This window comes from Lepisma saccharinum, chromosome 12 (genome assembly GCF_977018435.1).
Source record: "Lepisma saccharinum chromosome 12, izLepSacc3.1, whole genome shotgun sequence".
Taxonomy (NCBI): domain Eukaryota; kingdom Metazoa; phylum Arthropoda; class Insecta; order Zygentoma; family Lepismatidae; genus Lepisma; species Lepisma saccharinum.
Genome location: NC_139240.1, coordinates 42,645,433 through 42,664,284, shown reverse-complemented (window position 1 = coordinate 42,664,284; position 18,852 = coordinate 42,645,433). Strand labels below are relative to the sequence as shown.

Genomic DNA, 18,852 nt, shown 5'->3' with positions numbered 1-18,852 from the left:
GGATCCTAAAATTTTTCGGATCCGGATCCGGTGCTTTCGGATCCGGATCCAGAATTTTCGGATTCGGATCCAGAACTTTCGGATCCGGATCCAGAATTTTCGGATCCGGATCCGGTACTTTCGGATCCTGATCCGGAATTTTCGGATCCGGATCCATTTTGCCATCCCACATGCGCTTCTTTGGAAAGTAAGAATGTGCTTATAACATATTATTACCTGCTAATATACATACACACACACATATACATAGTGTGTGTGCGCGCGTGCGCGATTTGTAATTAATTAATACACCTACAAGGGAGGTCTAAGTCTCCCCCTCCGATTTCCATGAAACTTGCGGGGCCCAAATGAAGAAATACGTGTTTTTTGTTTCGGCAAAAAAACAACACTTGAAAAAAATTCTTGTAGGACTAACGAAAAATTTCTTTGTAATCGAAGATCATAATACCTTTTAAGGTGTGGTAATATTATAATTGGATTGAGATACGAAACTCTCGGATCCGTATCCGGATTTTCGGATCCGGATCCGGATCCAGATCAGGAACTTTCGGATCCGGAACTCTCGGATCCGGATCCAGATCCGGAACTTTCGAATTAGGATCCAGATCCGAAACTTTCAGACCCGGATCCGGATCCGGATCCGTTTGGCCATCCCTACTCCTCAGTTAGCTGGGACAGAGTATAGATCCTGAAATCCCTTCCCTGCAAGGCGTTGTGCGTATTGCCTAACCCTACGGCGACAAGTTAATTTTAATAGCAAATTTTCACCGCCGTGGAGTTAGGCAACACGCACAACGCCTTGCAGGGAAGCAAGTATTTCAGGATCTAGGTGCTCTTATTGCCGGTGACCGTACAAAGAATTACAAGGAATATCATGAAGAATGGGTTTAACAGTGTCTGAACAGAAAACTTCATAGTGTAATTACGTCACTGTCAATGTTGAGTGTAGCATTGAGTGTTCGGAATTAACAATTACTTTTTAGACATTCTGTAACTAGTTACTTTTAAAAGTAACTAGTAGTAACTGTATCAGAGATTTTTTGCAATGAAAGTAACATTATAAACACTTTTAGAGTTACTTTACGACACTTCAGTTGTTAATTTGAAACTTGTAACGTTGGGAAGAGCTAATTCTGTTTTAATTATGTGTCTTCTTTGGATGCTAAGGTGAAACAATTTTATCGGAATCGCCTAAAGCAAGGAGGACAGAAAGTAACTGTAAAAATAACTTGCTGATACTTATCAAGTAACTATAACTGCGTTACTTTTTAAAATTAGTAACTGTAATTGAGTTACTTTTTGAACCAAGTAACTGTAACTCAAGTTACCTTTAAGATGTAACTTTCCGAACCTGGTAGCATTGCATGGCGCAGCAACCTGAGCGCTACGAAGTGTGCAAAAGGATGCTGGATAAAGTTGATGAAAAAATAGCAATGCTGGAAGTGATCAAGAAAAGAAAACAAATCGGTTGAAACTCTGGCCCAGGAGGAATACGCTGATACGCTGAAGAAAATCGTAAACAGGAAAGGTTTCGGGAAAGAAGAAATCAATTCATAGATGATACTAATCTGACATGAAACATAAGGCGCAAGATTGGGAAACCTGGAGATTCCAGCGAAAAATCTGCCTACTGGATAGAGAACAATGGATAAACAGCACTTTTTTTTATTTGCATTTTCCTTGTGCGAGCTGTACGCACTACATAAATTTTACTTTATACGCACTTACTCTTTACTTACAGTCATGTATTAATATTGTACCCTCTTTATGTTAATATACAGACACTCTTAGTAGTTGATCAGATATAAGAAAATTAGACACAATAAGTATAGTTTAGCAATAAAAAAAAGTTATGTGTCTGATTCCTTTGGTGTCCAGTCTCTATATATCTCTATTCCAATCTTTCACTTCCACACAAACTCCCCTCTTGCACTGTTTCTCGGGCTGCCTTTCACACTCCCATTCTCCCCTCTTCTTTATGTGATAAGGGGTGCTTACACTTTACGTTACACTATAAAGATGGCTCTGTTTGAGCATGATCACTAATTTCGCTGTCATCTCTGATAGCTTTCCCCCTCCGTTCTCTTACTTCCCACAGGTATTTCCCCACTTGTCTCGCTTCTTTTGTCTTCATTCTATAAACAAAACGATATGAACAGCACTTATGGAGCGGACGTCATCACTGATAGAAGCTGAAAAAAATAATTCGCTCAGAAGGATTGGAAGATTTACGTACAAGCCAGGGAAATATTGTTACAATGAGGAATTAAAATATAATAAACGGATAAGAGATAGTAAATCAAAAAAGTTGAGGTCATCATGCTGAGACTCGAGATAGAGTAGAGGTTCATTCTCTAAATGGGGTCTTGCGTGCGGGGCAGGCCCTCCTAACCTAACACTTACTAATCTACAATTACGCTTAGGTCTAATGTGGTTAGGTTAGGAGTGCCAGGTTCAGAGCTCCCGACATTTAGTTTTGAGTTTGCTGCAAGCTGTGTGTGTCCCGCAAAATACCCGAAATGCCTCGGTCACTGAGAAGTTAATGTTATCCAGCAGTGTAGTGTGGATAACTTGGAATCTTGAGTAGGTGGACGTACCTAGTTTACCGGCCAGTAGGTCTTCAAGTAATAAATTCATTACGGAGTCGCCGAGCAAATCGGCTAATATTTTGAATAAAAATATAACTTACACAGTAACTCATACATAAAATCATAAAGCTGCTTCTTTTCAACGGATGTTTTGCACAAAATATCAATCAAGACATAACGTGATAAATAAAAGGAAGACAAATGCATATATTGTTATTGATTCGTCGCAGTATTGGATGCACGGTGCCTTGTGTAGCTATTTAATCGGCAATAAAAAAGCTGGCGATCCGAGTAACAGCTGGTAAAAATGGATTACGGCCTTTTCATTCCTGACGTCACCGATCGCTACCAATAACAGGACGCTAGGCCCATTGTTGCGATACGCCATGTTCTCTGATAACTGCATCGTCATGGAGGAGTTTCTTGATAAGTACGCGTCACGAACCATTTCTTGGGAAGTTATCACATCGTTAAGTTGGGTAATTTATGGAAGATACGATGTACTGTTTCTCTAACAATGGGACTACTCAGGAATATCCACATTGAATTACTCAATGGATGGAGGGCATGGAACGAGTTCTGATTGGTCCCGATTTTTGGTTCAACTTAGCTGCATATTCTAGAAATAGACTCGTAGAGAAATAATTAGTATTATATTCTGTGACGTAGTAAGGGGTGGGCAAAGTCCACCGCCCGGAGCCTCAGGGGTTGATACAAAAAATGTAATAAATAGAAGTGAGAAAAATAGATGGACAAGGATTATTTGCGGGCAATAAAATTAAAACAGTATGTTTATATCTGGCTTTAAATTCTAATTAAAAGTTAGAATTTGAATAAATACGTCAAATCAGGTGCCCCTTAGGCGGGCCCTAAGCCTAAAGGGGCCAGAAAAAAGTAGAAATTATTGTCGCACTTCTCATGTGAACTATTTACGCGAAAATTCATGATAACTTGCTTGAACATTTTTACCCATTTATTCTTGAATAAAAATGCACCTTGTCTTGCCTTTTTTCTTCCTCTAGACCTTGCGCTCCAGATTTTAATGTTAACAATAAAGCAACTGTAATGAGGCACAGTGTTCTCTGTACCGCTTTTTGTTTGTTTTCGTTGCATTTTTTTACAATTTTTTTTTAGGTTTCTTCTTGCTCCTTCCCTGCTGTAAGTATGCCATTTTTAAGTGAGTGAAATTATTAAATGTAATTTTCGTCAGTAATTATTATTATTATTTAAATATGATAATTTGTTGACGTATCCCTGAATATGTTGTATCGATTTGCATTGAGGTTTCAAAGTTAAAGAACTGACGTTGGGCCTCGCATTTTAATCTCGCCAAGGGCCTCGCGATATCTTGCTACGCCACTGATTATAGTATTATATTTGAGCGTTTAATCCTATTCATCTCTCTCTCTATCTGGATTTACCTTGATGATCATTATCAATACTCTCTGCTTTCTAGGGCCTCGCCAATGACGTAATGGTAACACTGTCGCATCCCCGTTGAGAGTAAATTGCATTTTGATCCCACTTTAAGCTCTATATCCAGTCACGATTAGCGTAAAGTAGACTTAAACAAACTTTGAAAATCCTCATCTTGACCTCAAATTCTCAACAGCATTACGGATGGTATCATAATGTGAATGATAGAAGGCCCTTTGGGGGTGAGACCACGAACGAGGTAGATATGTGTAAAAATAAGCCCCAGACAAGGGATTTATCTACAAGGTTCGCCCATAAAGAAACCGAACTTTTTATTTAGGAAAGAAAACATGAAATTACCTTCAAATGACTTTATCACCTTCAAAAAATTACCAGAGGAGGCAATACACTTTGACTAGCGTTTGTACAGGTCTTGGAAACAATGTTGATAGTCATTGGCAGTAAATGTTCGCAAAATACGCGCAACATTTAATTTAATGTTCGCGACGTCGTCAAATCTTCGCCCTTTCATAGCCATCTTAAGCTTAGGAAATGGGGAAAAATCAGCAGGCGATATGTCCGGAGAATATAGAGGGTGATTGATCACTGTCACTAAATGCTTAGCAGGGTATTGTTGTACAGACAATGCGGTATGATGCCGAGCATTATCGTGTAACAGAAACCATTGGCCAGAATCACAGAGGTCCTTTCTAACCCGCTTCATCATGTTTCTGAGTCGACCAAGCACTTTCTTGTAATACCACTGATTGATTGTTTGGTTTTCAGGGACAAATTCATGGTGGATCAGTCCTTGGGAATCAAAAAATTAGATCAGGAACACCGTTGTCCTGATCTTTGTTCATCCTCGACACTTTCACGTCCACCTTTGAAACGATTGTACAGTGGGATCCATGAGTATTACCGTGCAAATTGTCCATCGCCATGTTCGTGCACTATATTTGACCCAATAAGAGCTTCAAGAATTAAAAGAAAACTCAAAACAAGCTGTTGACAACTTCTGCACCATCATACATAAAGATCCATCGCTTAAAAACACACAGGATGTAAGAGAAAAATTAATGAAAATAGTCGTGGAAAATTTGCACTCATGGATCCCACTGTACCAGCCATACACCTGGATTCTTGATAATGCTGCATCACCATACACTGCCCATATCATCTGTAACGTTTCGGTAAACGATTTACCCAATTTGTAACAAAACTTTATGCTGTATCGTTGTTCCATCTTGGTGCGCGTATTTTGTACGCCGCCTGCACACGACCTGCTTCTGACGTACGCTTGCCCCGATACCGCTACCTGTCAGTGTTGCCACAATCTGAGGGCACAATTTCCCTTTCCAAGGGGCAAAATTTCCCTTTTTGGACTATTTTCCACTTAACCTAAACAAATATAATAATAATTATTATTATTATTATTATTTTATTATTAGCAGTGGTAGTAGTAGCAGCAGCAGCAGCAGTAGTAGTAAAATTTCCGTTGCTCCATGGTCGTATGAATAAAGAATATTACACAATTTTTTCACATATGTGAAGCTTCATTCCTTTCTGGTCAGATGTCCCAGATGTAAATCATGGCCGAGTGTGCTGCCACGCGCGTGTCAGTAGTAAGAATGAGCGTCAAATTTGCTCCTGCCACGTAATTCGTCTGCTAAGAGGAAGTTACAAATCTTAAGAGCAGATGAAGACGAGAAAAATGCAAGTTTATGACTAGTGGGAATGAATGTCCATGCAATTTAGAATCTTTTTTTTTAGAAACCATTTAGCGATATTATTTTAATGCTAACAGAACCTAACCTACAACGTTGTAATACGAGAGCATTTGGGTTTATTATTAGAATAATGTTAAGGGGCCTAATCTTAAAACATTTTTGTGTAAGTAATCGCTAAAACTTCACAGTATGTGTTACAGACGTAATTGCATACATAGCATGATGAAATCACGATAAAACAAAGACCGAGTCTGCTGTCATGCGCATGTCTCTTTTGGGTTACAGCAGAAAAATAACGTGGGAGCAGACACTACCTTAAATCATGGTCAGGAATCCATTAAATCGTTAATTCTAATCGTTACAATTATCCGAAGATACAGAAAGGCGACGTATAATAAACTTAAGAGAAATACAAATAGATACAGGCTAATATTCAAGGGAGCAGATATATGAAGGATCAGAAACAAATAAAATTGTGAATATGAAACTGGAACTTAATATCAACTGTAATAATGTAAAGTCACAAGTCTTAAAATTTCCTGAAATTGTTATATTTTTCATCGAAATTCCCTTTTCCCTTTTGGCTAAAATTTCGGTCCGAATTTCCCTGCAAAAGAGAAATTTCCCTTCATGTGGCAACATTGCTGCCTGTAACAGATTGAAACATGCACTGGCGGGAAGTTTAGATATAGCTCTTTGCAGTGTTGCCAGAATACGGTACTTTTTTTTTTACAGTTCGGTTTCTTTATGGGCGGACCTTGTAGAATATTCCATCAGGGGGAGTGGGGTGTAAGGATAAATTCATATCCAAAATTAACATTAATTGGTCCTTCGTAAAAAAAATGGCGGTTTAGGACATTTGGGCGGATAAATCAGTCCCAGACTTCTTTGGAGTGCTGTGGAAATTTGTCAGATTTGTGATTTAGCGTCGCTTCACTACAACTTGCTGCTAATTGCGACTATGAGGATGAATGATGAAAGAATACTCACAAATAACACCCAAGCCAAGACCAGGATTCGACTACTGGAGTTGTGGGGAATTTGTCAGAAAATATCAAGTGAGGTGAATGATAACCTGCAAGGTGTATTAAGGGAGAAGAGAACAGAGAAAAACAGGATTTCACTCGAAATGACGAACAATCAAAAGAAGGGAATACTCGAAAAGATAAAGCACAAATTATTTATTACTCGGGTACAAAGTAATAAATACGAGAGGTAGATTTTCGACCAGGTTTAAGAATGAACGAAAAAGCCGCGAAGGAATTAACGCTACACAATTTGGCAAAAACCAAAAAGAGATTAAAGTCTTATTACACCAGCAGTGACTGCTCAAGAACTCGCAGAAACAGACAATGAAATACAGAATTGCACGCTTTCCCCATCTATCGGCCGCTCATGAAACTAACCGTTGAAAGCTGAACGAGGACTTATCGTGACATTGGCGCGCAAGGAAGGCGATTGAGCATTGGAAAGCTGTCGGAATAATGATATATCGTAGAGAAAATTACCAATAGAGTGTTTGCCTTTTATCCTCAGAAATATTCTTCATTTCTTCCCCTTTCTTTTCTTTGTTTCTTTGTCGTGTACCGAAACTGAGTCCGGAGCCACGAATCTTGGCCAGATACCCTACACATCAAGGACATCTGAGTGACCTGATCCGTATCGAAAAGCTGATCACGCAAAGTGGGAGAATCGTAACAAAGAGGGCGGTGTGGTGTTTTGTGTGTCACATAGGTTATATTGATATGTCCATTGGCATATATAATAAGCAGAAATACTAGATCCTATCGACCCAGATACACGATTGTTCAAGCTCTCCGGTATTTGTGGATGGATTCTAGTGTTTTTTGTACCGGAATGACCTTCATGCTTTTCGGACCAACGTTCGGTCCCGCATTCAAATTGGTCTTTGGTCGAAGGGTATGGTTTTTATACGCCCCAGATTTTTCTAGAAACATACCCAAATACAGTTTTCTGTCCCGAAGTTTCGGAAAAAAGTTGGGACTGAAGGGTCGTTCTGGTCAAAGGAAGGGAGAAGTGTTATGACAAATTTATTTATTGTTATTTCTCTCTCTCTCTCTCTGCACACATACATATACACACATACAAGGGCTCCCGCAAGGAGGGCCCAAGGGGGGGGGGGGGGCTGCCCACCTGAAGTACCAAGAAATAAGTTATATAATTCAAATTTTGAAATTGTATCTTGAAGACCGGTACAAGGGGTGTCGTGAAATGCGGGGAATGCTTTGTGAGAATTCTCTTAACGGTGGGAAAGTATCGCCCAGCCTTCTCCCCACTTTAAGCGCTGATGCCCCCCCCCCAGAACAAATTATGTGCTTATCTCCTTATTTTCTGTATCTGTTTAATTTATTTTCTCTCTCCTCTTGCACCAACACATCCGTTTAGGACGGTCTGTCCTCTAGAATTCAAGAATGGATGGATACAGTGGCCTCGGAATCGACTCTCGTCGTCTTAAGGGTGAATAAAATATCTTTAGGTGGACTCTGGTTCGGTGGCCATGGCAAGGGCCAGAGCTAGGAATTTTTCAAGGTGGAGTGATGTTCATGAACGTTGTACTGTACTGGAGCATTCTTGTTCATGCTCAAATTCATACTTTTAATGCAATTATTACAAATATTTTGTATGCAATTTTTATTAGTGTTAAAAATTCGGCATATAAATTTCCTGTATTTTGTAAAATAATGAATATTATAAAAATAAAGCGAAATTTGCTTCCATCGGTTAAATAAAAGCTTCTCTATGCTTTTCAAGTCAAACGTAACTTGAAAACGTAATAGTGGAAACATTATATTCAACTGATAACATTTAAAAAAAATAATAATTTACCAAAACTCATTTAGACACAGTTACCGGAATAGTAAAATGAATTCTAGAATAACCATTTTGATCAAAATTATTCAATGAAATTTTCCTATTTTTGTAGGTTTACTGATTCTGTTTACATGTGTTAAAAGTTTAATTTGATAATTTTCGTGCACGTAATCATTTTTCGCACTTTAATCAAACCCAATGGAGAATCTAGAAACGTTATTCACTTTTGAAGTGAAACTGAGTTATGTCGGTCAATTGTTAACGCCGCTTTGTGTGATTTATACTATAATTATTTACCAGCTTGTTACTTTGCGTTATTTAAATAATATATCATGTATTCATTCTATTTGGGTGGGCAGACGAAAGGGCTGAGACTATTTTAAAGTGGGCTAGAGCCCACCCTCGGCCACCCAGTGGTGACCCCCTGAAACTGTGCCTGTGTTTCTTCTATTTTACTATATTAATACTAATCAGGAGAGATGGGAATTCCCTCAATACAGACTACCTTAACCTTAACATCCAGTTATTAAATGCATCTTTGACGTCAAAGAGAAGGGGAAAAGTCATTCTGTTACAATTATGCCAAGCATATGAATGATACTTCCAGAGGTTCGTAAAAAATGTGGCTGGTCTATCGACAATATTGAAACAAGTTTTAGCATGATCAATTGCCAAACTTCCAAGGTTATATTACTGTTGTAGTATGTACCAATAATTCATTTTCGTAGTTATTTGAGTGTCTACCCATCACTTATCTTAAAAATCCCAAGTGAAGTAATTTTCATATTCTGTACATAGAGGGCATCCTTCACAATAGAAAAAATGTTTTTGTGTGCAGAACAAATGGACATTTGTGTACATTTCCTAAAAACTTTTCGTAGTTCTTTATAATGAGGTCTCGGTACAGCCAGTGGTGCCAACTTCAAATAAATTGGGTCGTTGCTAGATTGACACGATTCTTTATTGTAATCTACCCTTCTTGAGGAGTTAGTGTACCTCAAAGTCAACGGCAGGGACAATGTTTCACGAACAAGGATCATCACTAATTTTCGATGCAAATTCGTTCAGAATTTACAATTGGCGCTGAGTGAAATGACAATTTAAGTGGCGTGTGAAGACTAACTTAGAAGCACAATAATGTACCATTAATATTAGAAATATGGGGAAAATTTAACGGAATATGTTGCAGAAAATATGTAGAGAATGGATTCTTGTTATGCTTTCGTATGACTGCTTGAGTCACGACATTGTTTTCGATGGCTTCATGATCAAGTCCTGGCTAGGGCATGGATGTTTCTGCGTGAGTGTACCTTCATCAATGTCATCTAATCATCCTCGGCGTCGCGACTAGCCTAGACAGAGAGAAAATGCGAGGGTCATTTCAAATTTAGTAGTAATAATAATTTCTAAATTTAGACAAGTTACAATAATTTCCAAGTGTATATGCATAATGAACTAATGGATGTTCTCGACCTTATCGCTTTTCTTAAGTGGAGCTGATGTGCGACCAAATATAATTACTATGATTTTTTTCTTTAATCTGTTGCTGTGTGTTTCTACTATTGAACATTAATACTCTAGCTGGTATATTTCCTGAGATACGTGACGCTGAATATATTTCTTGCAGATATTCTACGAAACAACCCGAGACATTGGCGCTTCGGAGGAACTTCTTCTGGGTCCAAAGGAGCCAATCCAGTTGGACATGTTCACAGAGTCCACGTCAGAAGATAGAAGCGACCGAGAGACTGGTGAGTGTATCTTTCGTTCTGTACTTTGTTTCAGAATGCTGTTTCGAATAGGAATAACTACAGATTGTAAATACATTATTATGGTTCGGGATACTGTTCGAAATACAGTGCAAACTCAATTTTACGTATCTCAGGGGACCAAACTGAAAAAAACTTAAAATGCTGGAGATGATTACAAATTTAGTAGTTCTGAATTATGTAAACTTCTTCACTCACCTGTCTCCTCATCCCTCTTAAGTCCGAATGTTTTTCTAAGCATTTTATTTTCAAATACTCTTAATTTATGTTCCTCATTCAACGTGAGGGGCCATGTTTCGCATCCATATAATACTACACGCAAAATTATTGTTTTGTATATTTTAATATTTAGTTTCTTAAGTATTATACGAGAATATAAAAGTTTATGAAGAGAAAGGTAACACGCATTTCCTGAATTAAGCCTGCTTTTTATTTACTCTTTAATATCATTTTCATTTGTTAGTATTTCTCCCTAAGTGCTTCAATTTGGAATTTGATTCAAACGAGTTGTTAAAATGCTGTAAAATGTAAAATCCAGGAAAAGTTTATAACATTTTGCTATGTTGGGACCATGAAGATTGAATGTATAATGTGAGAAAATGTAAAAGCAGGGAATGTAAAATCGGGGTTCCACTGTAAATTCGTATATACATAACAAAAACCCACACAATAATCTTAAAACAATGTAACAAAATGGTCTATAAAATTACTTTAGACATCAATTCGCATCAAATTTCTGAGAGCATCCAACGATGGAGAAATTCCCGAACACACAAAAACTACATGACTTTCGACAGTAAATATCGACTCTTGTGAATCCGTTACGCTACAAATGCTGCAAAGCATTTAAATGGCTAGATATATTGACCGTGTTGATATTTGTATGACTACCAAAGGCGCGCATGTGGATATCTGCTGAAATTTTATGGGTTACCTAAATAGAAAAATAAAATCCCATTAGTCCAGCATTATTAGTTTCAGAAATATATCAATTTCTTATTCGTAATAATTCTACCGGACACAATGCAATAAGAACCTAAAAAGATGCCGAAAATAGCCAATAATCCCAAAAAAGGTAAAACGTTCGCAAAATGGTAAAATTACAACAATGTTTTTTGGTTCTAACCGAAGAAATAAGCTGCTATTATATTTTGCATTATCTTCACTTCCCGAATGATATTTTATTTTGACATCTTCCAAGCTCTGTAATTATTCGTGTATTGTTTTATGTCAATGTCGTATTTATATAAATGGAACCTTCAACGGGCACGAAAGTTTATGTCACATAGAGGCAATTTAACGACGATCTCTTGTGAGGTCGGTCCACTGGGTTCGTTGTTAATGCAAGACGTATTAGACGTGAGAGGGGTACTGTACACTCTTATTTAATTCCATTCATTCATTCATTTTTTTTTAAATCCACCTAACAGCTTTTAAGCCGTTTTTTGTCCATTATAATATATACAGTTGCTTTACATTAAAAATATTTTATTCCATCGAAGTGTTTTATCTACGTTAAAATTGTTGCTGGTGGATGGCAGGCTAGTCAATTACTACTACTGAACTGGTATTCGTCGGCGGGCGATGACGACATGCGGAAGCAAGCGGGATATTCAAACATATAAGTAAAGCTGTCACAAACTCGACTTTCAGGATCAGTGGAGAGTCTGTTTGCCAACAATGTGAGAAGTGTATCAAGACGAAAAGTAGTAGCATTCGAAATCATTCAATTATTATGTTTTTCTACGTTCACTTCATGGTATAGACTAATTGATACTGAACATACAGCTTAACTTTATTTGATGTTTTTTTTCACATCAATTTTCCACTTTTGGCTAATCGCGGCGACGAGGATAAGTGATGATGTGACATGACGTAGTTCATGAACAAACACTCACAAAGAACACCCATTCCCAGGACGGGATTCGAACCAGGGACCTCTGATGTAGCGTCCTGTGGGCTGGACCTCCAGTTTAAAGTGGGATCCGAAACACAATGTGCCTCCTCCGGTTATCGAATCCGGGACCCCATGATTACAAGGCGACAGCGTTACCACTACGTCATCGGGGAGGTCCTGCGCATTGTGATATTGTTTTGGCTTTGCAAATGAAAATCTATCAACATTTTCCTTCGTCCGTTACATCCGTGCAAAAGGAAAAAAATTAAATTCCAGTTTCTCCTTTGCTGGGGGGTGTTTATCACTAACGTGCAATTTGTCACCGAGCGATGCCGTAGGGAAGAAATGTCATGACGCCAACTTCGCGTGACGCGTTTAAAAAATGATGAGCTTCATGGAGGAATTGGCCGACAGTCCCCGTGCGAGTATACACATCGCCTCTGCACATACGCATATATTTGTAACAACATATGGTGAGAATTCTGTCGGATGTGTTGAAGATGACTGATTACTTATCACGAAGGAGATTCTGAGGCAAAGTGCAAAGCCTGAGTTTAACAGGAATTAATATTGCATCGCCATTGATCAGTAGCGATCTGTGCGCAGGCCGGGAACAGTGTGATCAACTCGTGGGTGCTTTCACTAAGTTTGGTTACTTTTTTAAGCTTGACTATTTTCTCTTCGAATATTTCTTTTCACGTTTGACGGCCTCTAGTGTGGGCAGCGTAACGTACTACGAAGCTAGAGGTCCTAGGTTCGAACTTTTCTACTTAATAAACCCTGGATTACATTTTGCAGACTAACGAGGCTCTGGCGTCTGGACTCACAATCACTTGTGTTGTGTTGTCCATGTGTGTTCGTGATTGTCCCTTCATCCATTTCAGCTTACCACCATTCATCCTCATCTTCGCGATAAGCCAAAAATAGCAGAAAAGCAAAGTAAAATAAACCAAATGATTGAATCAATCAATCTTCATCGGAGTATGTTTTTCTTTTCGCAATTTTATCTTTTTGCGGTTATGCTTATTTCTTCCTTTATCTTTTCGCTCATTCGGTTGGCAAAACTCCATTTCCAAGCTGTTTTCTTCTACGGTTATCCATTTTTATTGTCGTCCATTCATTTCCAAGCCAATGTATTCCTTGTTTCGTTGTTTTTCCATTTGGTGGTCATCTCTCTCGTTCTAATTCCATTCCCAAGTCATATCCTTTACGTTTTTACAGGGTCCCAACAAGTGGCATAGCTTAAATCAATCAACCAATCCTTTCGCTGTTATCCCTGTTTTGCGTCAAGTCAAGTTAACTTTCTCGCAGGAACTTGCTCTTGTAAGGTCTCTAAATTTTCCCTCTTGGTTCTGTTTAATTACCTTTATGCAAGGTCCATGCATGAAAAAAAGAGCGTATGGTCTAACCTGTCACTTTTCAAGCGCTACAAATAGCTCGACAGTTCCTGCACCAATCAGATGCGAGAAAATGTTGTCTGCAGGACCGGGAGGAGCGAATGGGAAGCAGAGAAGCGGTTTTATCCTCACTTCTTGTCTTATTAATAAAGCTCGTTGCCCCCAATTTTCATGGCTGTGTATAGGGTGCTGAATGCACATTTGTGAATTCCCGTGTAGCTAATAAATGGTCTGGCTTCCCCCAACGTGGGATTGACACTACATAGCGTATACTTCTAGAAAGTTCAACGTTCGGCAAGCGCTGGAATGGTAATCGAGGGGTCCCGAATTCAATATCAATAGCCTGTGGGGCACATAGAGGTTCGGATCACACTTTAAACTGTTGGTCCAGTCCCGATTAGCCTTTGTGTGCACAAAGTCGACTTAAAAGCAAGCTCAAACGCTGTTTACGATTCACTTGTCTTCACCTGTTTACTTAATCTTCATTGGGAACATGACACGCGTCACCACGAAGCCTGTATAACCTAAGACAAGTACTGAAGTAAGCTATTTAACCATAATAACGATTCAAGTGCTTGGGAAGGTATAAAGTCACTCATATAGGTCTTAACAATCTGCACTTAAAACGTAAGCATTTTATAATAGTAATGTACACGTTTTCAATTATAGTGATAATGATAGAGTTCGACATTATGACACCTTGGTGTTTGATATGATATCCCTATAGAATATAACAATATCCGATATAGCCAATTTTAGATTTAGATTTACTAGTATAGTCTATATTTTGACATCTCGCAATATGTGTGCTCCTAACGGTGTCCTTCCGTTTTCAAAGCATTGCAAAATCTTTTGATTTTATCAGGAGAAAGAACGTTCTTCAACATGCGGCAGCATCTTGCATTTAGTGATGTTATTGCACCCGAGTTTGCAACACTGGTAGCAGCGAAAAACTTATCAGCCATGGAGGACAATCCTAGTTGTTGACTGCTGATTACTTCCTGTCCAACTCGTGCGACCTGGACACCAGCAAGACCCGAGTTTCCACCCATTTCAATTTATCACCGTCATGAGTCAGTCTTAACGTGTTGTCTCTTGTCAGTAAAACGTAGCTACCTGTTCTCCTCCTGATGTATGGAAAATCTATGGGATTAAGGAAAAACTTGTGGTGGGGGGGAAGGGGAGCCACGCGAAGACGTTGTGTCCAATCCGAAATATTCTTACGGAGCTGTCGCCTGACAGTCGAAGGAAGCCTGCCCTTTTCTGAACAGTAATTACACGTGATGGTAATCAACGCACAAACAATGCATTAAGGCCAAACGGAATTTGAGACATGACTGGCTGCATCGACGCTGACAGACTGTCATAACTCACACGCCGTTCTTCCTAACATAATGAGCCTCGTCTTTGTCAAATTGATCCGTGCCCGCACAATAATAACACGCGCTAGAACAAAAACACAACGCTACTGTTTCTCCCCCCTCCACCGCAAGAACGTTCTCTCTTTGCAAGGAGTTTTTTTTGTCTTCTTCTTCAAGAAAGAGGACTGTAAAAGAAAGCTTAAACGGTGAAGGTTATGATTTCCATCCGCTCCAGAGCGGTTGGATTTAACCACGCTTGTCAAGGACATCGATTTGTTAATAAGGTCTTCGGGATTGATGTGTTGTCGTACATACAACCATAATTCATTTTCTTTTTAACAACAAAAATCCTATACTCTTGTGGTGTGGATTGATCGATAAAACAACAGACCTTGCCCAAATATTCACTCTTTCTGTCCTCATGTCCACTTTATGCATAGAAAGGCTAATCGGGACTGTGCTTACAGTTAAAAGTGGGATCCAAACCACTATTTGCCGCCACCGGGTATCGAACCCAGGACCCTTTGATTACAGGGGACGACGAAATTATCAAGGTGTTACTCGGGCCAGGGACTTATCCAGAATTTTCCATCTGGAGGGGTGTAAGTGTAATAAAGCCAGTCATTATAAATTGAGCCTTTGTGAAAATTTTTAAGGGAGCATTGGAGGGGTCTGTCCCAGCCATAGTCTTGGTTCTGGTTGCGAATAAACCAATAGCCAAAATCTGCTCTTCTGACTTTTCTGGCTGATCTTTGAGACAAAAGGCTCCTTCGTGACACACCATTCAAAAGAAGTAATCCCGACTATTTTGTCCGCCAAATGGCAACCTCGCTCAGGCGACGACTGACGTATCACAGAAAGTAATTCTGATTCTGATTTCTATTCATGTACAAACCCCTCCCTGGCTGTATATATACAGAAATAATGGGGGGAATTCAACTTACTGCAGCCCAAGGATGGTGGAATTCAATCGATATAATTTGATTGTGACTAATTACATGTTATTGTCCTCCTCCGTGGTCGTGCGGTCCAAGGCACTGTGCTTTGTACTCCGACTGCGGGACGGCATGGGTTCGAGTCCCCCTGGGTTCAGTCTCTGGGTTCTCGGCCTGTGTATAGGACCGGTGGCAACCCACCGTCGTGCGGAAATTGGAAATTGGGGAGCTACGAGTGACTAGCTTAACCCGGTTTCGGAAATCTCCTATAACGGAAGGGGTTTCGACGTGCTGACCCCACGTCACCACACACCTGTAGGTAGGAATGTGGAAGGGGGACTGGCAGACGAGAGATCGGCCTAGGCCCTTCAAGGGCTGTCGAGCCACGGGGTTATTAATTACATGTTATTAATAAACAATTTTAAATTATAACCAAAAAACATTTCTCTCTAAGCAATCTGGATGTAAATATCAGATTGATACGATGAAATTAGTGAAGAGACACTCACCAAGAACACATATGCCAAGGCAGGGATTCAAACCCGGGACCCCTAGCGTCGTACCGCGCTGTGCTAACCACTCTGTGACGGTGGTCGACACAATATACCAAAACTAGGAATGAAAGATGGAAAACCAGAAAGAAGTTACCAAAAAAAAAATAAAACGATTACAAAGAAAATGATGAAGGCGAAGGGGGTTTCCTTGTACCTGTAAAGAACAGGTTACAGAGAAATGGAAGAAGGAACTCCATGATTGTCAAATGCAATTTTTCAGCATTGACATGGATATCCAAGCAATTTGGAGCCTGTTCTCGCAACAGGAAGCCACACACTGACCTAACTCTTCCCACCTGAAGTCGATATTACGAATATAATTCCGTTGTTTGGTGACGACCTCCGTTTTACCCGCAATCTTGTTTACCTTGGCAACATTAACCCTTGGGCTGACATACCCTGATGATCGCGATAGCATCACGCAAAGCAATGGAGACCCCCGCAACGATCCGCTCCTGTTCCTTTTGTATTGTGCGTGTCATTATGTGTGAACGAAGTGCCGCGGGAAGATAAGCAACACAATATGGCTAATCGTGGGTGCGAGATGAACATTGAAGATTGCCGAGGGAAAACATGTTCATTACATGACGAACACCGAATGATATTTGTACAGATTAACTGGATTCCATTTTTCAACCCGATGCCGGACACGCCCTCGTCTCCTTTTTCCCCTTGTCCCGTTCGGTTTCGTCGTTTTCGTGACGTCCTTCTCGTTGGCGTCAGCTCGCACTGTGAGACCTTCTGCTGTGGCTCAGGATAACACCAGTATAAATGAATGCAAGGGGGAGTTGCACTAATTGACTGCTTCAGACATTTTCCAAGCGCACAAATATGAGCATTCTTTTCAAGTATAGTAGATCTAGAAGTACACTGGCGGGGGGGGGGGGGAGAGATTGAGATAGAGAGAGTGAGAGAGAAAGAGAGAGAGAGAGAGAGTTGAAAAGGAAAATCGACAGAAAAACATACGATCATTGTGAAATGTTTGATTTTTTTCTTTTTTTATTTAGCGTCGTCTTTCTCTCACTTTTTGGCTAATCGCGACGATGACGATGAGTGATGATATGATGAAATTGATGAAGGGACACTCGGCCAGGCCGGGATGCTAATCTGGGACTCCAGCGTCGAAGAGGTCGGCTTAAGCATTGGGAAAGAATGAGATAAACAAATAGAGGTGAGAGATGTTTTTGTTTGTTTTATTTTTATTCACATTTCTTCCACTTTTGGCTAATTGCGAGGAAGATGAATGGGCAGAATAGAATACCAGAACGAATAGTACGAACTCCATTAGAATATCTTGAGTTCGAAATGTACCATAGCGTGTGCTGACGGAGGGTTGTTGTGTGTTTGTTCGCCACTGAGGCAAGAAGTAACATAAGAGCTCCGACACATATTTTCCATATCAGAAATACTCTAGGTGGCGTGATTATCACCATGTGCCTTTCATCTTTACTCCGTGGTTCGCATTGATGAGAGGCAAGGTGAACCCCAGAGCCGTTTATCCAAGAACAACACCGGAAAAATTATTGTCCGAAATCACACTCGCCCGAGTGGAAGCTGACATGCACAATAAATAGAGCTTTGTAAGCTTCACTACCACTACAAATCAGAAATATTCCTATGCCACTGAACGTAGATACAAGGCTTTAAAATAATATCAAATTATACACGTTGAAAATACAGGAATGTATGTAAGCAATAGAAAGCAATGACTCACCTAGCTGAATCATTATTGTGTAGTCCCGTGCACGTGAAGTCAGCGTTCCTTTATTCTCATGCATTCGGCGGGAGATATTTCTTCAAATCATTGACCGTTTTAAAACTAGCCACTTTGTTGCTGGAGAAACCTGTAGAATAATAAAAAAAGAACATTTATTTTTCGCATGTAATAATTTCTAAATTAAAGTGGTCTACATCCCGGCACATCTATATTCCTGGGTGTGGAACAGTTTCGAATTCAATAAAATAAGTTATATTATTATGATTATTATTACAGTTTTGTACATGCATTTGAGTTGGTTAAAGTTGTTTAAGTAATATACTCCAACTTTCATTTCTGCGTATTTCTGACTTTGAGCGAAATGAAACTGGTATAACTGGATTATACAAAACGATACAGTTTTTTAATGTGTACATATAAAGTTGCTTCATGCGTCTCTTGGAAAACAAAATTATATTAAATTAACGTATGGTGTAGTACAATCGTGCACAAAAATGAAAATGTGCATACCAACATATAAATTGCACAAAATTAGCGTGATGGCCATAGAACTTTGTATCTTCCTCCTTCTAAACGTACTGGAAAATTCCACGCAGTGTTGGCAGATTTTGGCAGTTAAAAGGAATTGAGGGGGAAAATGTCTGTCGGAATAATTA

At 39.4% G+C, this 18,852-nt stretch overlaps 1 protein-coding gene across 1 annotated transcript in view; it reads left to right on the top strand.

Moving 5' to 3' along the window:
* Positions 1-18,852, top strand: part of LOC145996032 (transcription factor hamlet-like) — a 438,379-nt gene that overhangs the window by 356,314 nt on the left and 63,213 nt on the right. The window contains exon 3 of the mRNA XM_083132219.1: positions 10,194-10,317. Within this exon, the coding sequence (XP_082988345.1) occupies positions 10,194-10,317 (124 nt within the window). The remainder of the gene's footprint in view (positions 1-10,193; positions 10,318-18,852) is intronic.